The following is a 2,040-nucleotide window of genomic DNA, read 5'->3' on the forward strand; positions in this document are numbered from 1 at the left end:
AGATTTTTTTATAAAAATGCAGCAAAAGTGCACTTAACATTTCAATATTCAGTACTGCTGTCAGCTGCGACAAGCCCAATAACAAAAAACAGCTTGTAATTTACTTTTTATCAACTAAGACTGCCATACTCAACTCCAATGAAAAAGATGGAACACCATTAAAAAATGTAAAAACCCCTTGCATATGTCAATATTCCTAAATTGTCTTCCACTTCCAACTTTGCTTATATCAGAAACAGTTTCCCTACAAGCATCTTTGTCCTGGCTGTTCCTGTCACATGTGCTATTATGAAGAGGTGTACACCTGCTCTTTTATACTGCAGTTCCTTGGGTTTATGCTTGTATTAAACAGAACCTCCTGTATGAAAAGATATTAACTTCATGTATTATGTAAAAATTTTGGATGACTGGGTAGGAAACGCAAATGGTGCTCAAAGAACCAAACAAAGACAGCACTGGGTTGTGGGTACGAGAGGGATGAATTCCAGTAAGAATGACATTTTTAGAGTGTTAGGCAATAGGCTTTCTAATAGGTATCTTCCCAGCAGGAAAACTACCAATATTAACATTTAATTTTTTTTTTTTTAACGGTGTTGAAGTCTCCACTTTTGTTCATATCCACCAGTGAAGGGAAAAGACACTCAGTAATTGCAAGTAACAGAACTGGTATGTAGTCCTTTATTCCCCTCTCCTTGTTTTGATTTGCCCTCAAAAAGCTTTTTAGAAAAACACCCTTTTCTGGAACCCTTACAAAACCAGTGCCTTAACCGCCCACACTGCAGTCACATCAGTCTTTTGGGGTCAATCTTCTCCAGGTGCACCAGAGGCTTCAGCTGCTCAGCAAAGTTCCTCATGTCATCAGAGACCACGTCCTGCCCCGCTGGCGCAACCACGTTGAGCTCCACCAAGTAGGACAGGGAGAGCGGCTCGATGCTCTCCGTGTTTCCCGGCATCAGGATGCGGAAGATCTTGTACACCACGATCTTCATGATGCCCTTGCGGAACACGTGCCCCTTGGCCACGAACTCGTGGTCCATGCGGAAGCCCATCTCCACCAGGAAGTCCGTCAGGTTGTCGGATGTGGCAATGTCCACGCAGTTGCGCACCAGGGCGTGGCGGTTCTTGTCGCCGATCTCGGGCTGCCCCAGGTAGCGCAGGTGCCAAGGCATCCCGGTCTTGTCCATGGAGCGCCGGGCGCGCAGCACGAACGGGCTGGCCTGCTGCCCCTTCAGCAGGAACACCATCTCGTGGTCCAGGAACGTCTCGGGCTCCATGTTGTCGCACAGCCCGCGCAGGCGGTGCAGGAGGCTCTCCAGGCTCTGGTCCAGCACGCTCCCTGCGGACACAGCGCCGCCGTCACACCCTCCCGGGCTCCCGCCGCTGCCCCCCGGCCCGCCCGTGCGCGGCTCCTCCCCTGCACCCCCCGCTCCCCGGCGGCCACCCGCGTTGCCCGGCCCGCCCGCCGCCCACCTTGGAGCAGGTACTCCATCATGTTGATGGTGCCGCCCGTGACGGGCATCATCGTGACCGGCGGCGCCTCCATCGTGGCCGCCCGGACCAGCGGCGGCGGGCGGGGGCGGCCGGAGCGGTGGCGGCGCGGGCGGCAGCGCCGCCTGGCGGCCCGGAGGTGCCGCCGGGCGCTGAGGGGCGGGGACGGAGCCGGCCCTGCCCGGTTCGCCCAGCCGGGGCGGGGCCTTCGGCGTGCCCAGCGACAGACGGGCAGCTGTGGGCGGGAACCAAATCACAAGGAGTGTAACGTCAGCGGGAGGAAGAGCTTCTTTACATTGAGGGTGGCAGAGCACTGGGACAGGCTGCCCGGGAAAGTCAGGGAGTTTCCCTCTCTAGAGACATTTTAAATCCACCTGGACATGTTTCTGTGTCAGCTGTACCAGGTGACCCTGCCTTGGCAGAGGGGTTGGACTAAATGATCTCCAGAGGTCCCTTCCAGCCCTAACAATTCTGTGATTCTGTATTTCTGCTTTTTATTTCAGTTTGCACAAAGCAGGGATCTGGGTGGTTACCCATGAAAGGCTGGCTTGC

The 2,040-nt window shown here is 54.4% G+C and overlaps 1 protein-coding gene across 1 annotated transcript; it reads right to left on the reverse strand.

Annotated features, from left to right (window-relative positions):
• Positions 1-573: 573 nt before the first annotated feature.
• MED18 (mediator complex subunit 18) lies at positions 574-1,586 on the reverse strand. The gene is made up of 2 exons (XM_027634654.1): positions 1,471-1,586; positions 574-1,336 (listed from the first exon to the last, which is right to left on the reverse strand). The coding sequence occupies exons 1-2, from the start codon at positions 1,541-1,543 to the stop codon at positions 783-785; spliced, it is 627 nt and encodes a 208-aa protein (XP_027490455.1). The 5' UTR covers positions 1,544-1,586; the 3' UTR covers positions 574-782.
• Positions 1,587-2,040: the final 454 nt, after the last annotated feature.

Source organism: Corapipo altera, unplaced genomic scaffold (assembly GCF_003945725.1).
Source record: "Corapipo altera isolate COAL_440 unplaced genomic scaffold, ASM394572v1 61411, whole genome shotgun sequence".
Lineage (NCBI taxonomy): Eukaryota > Metazoa > Chordata > Aves > Passeriformes > Pipridae > Corapipo > Corapipo altera.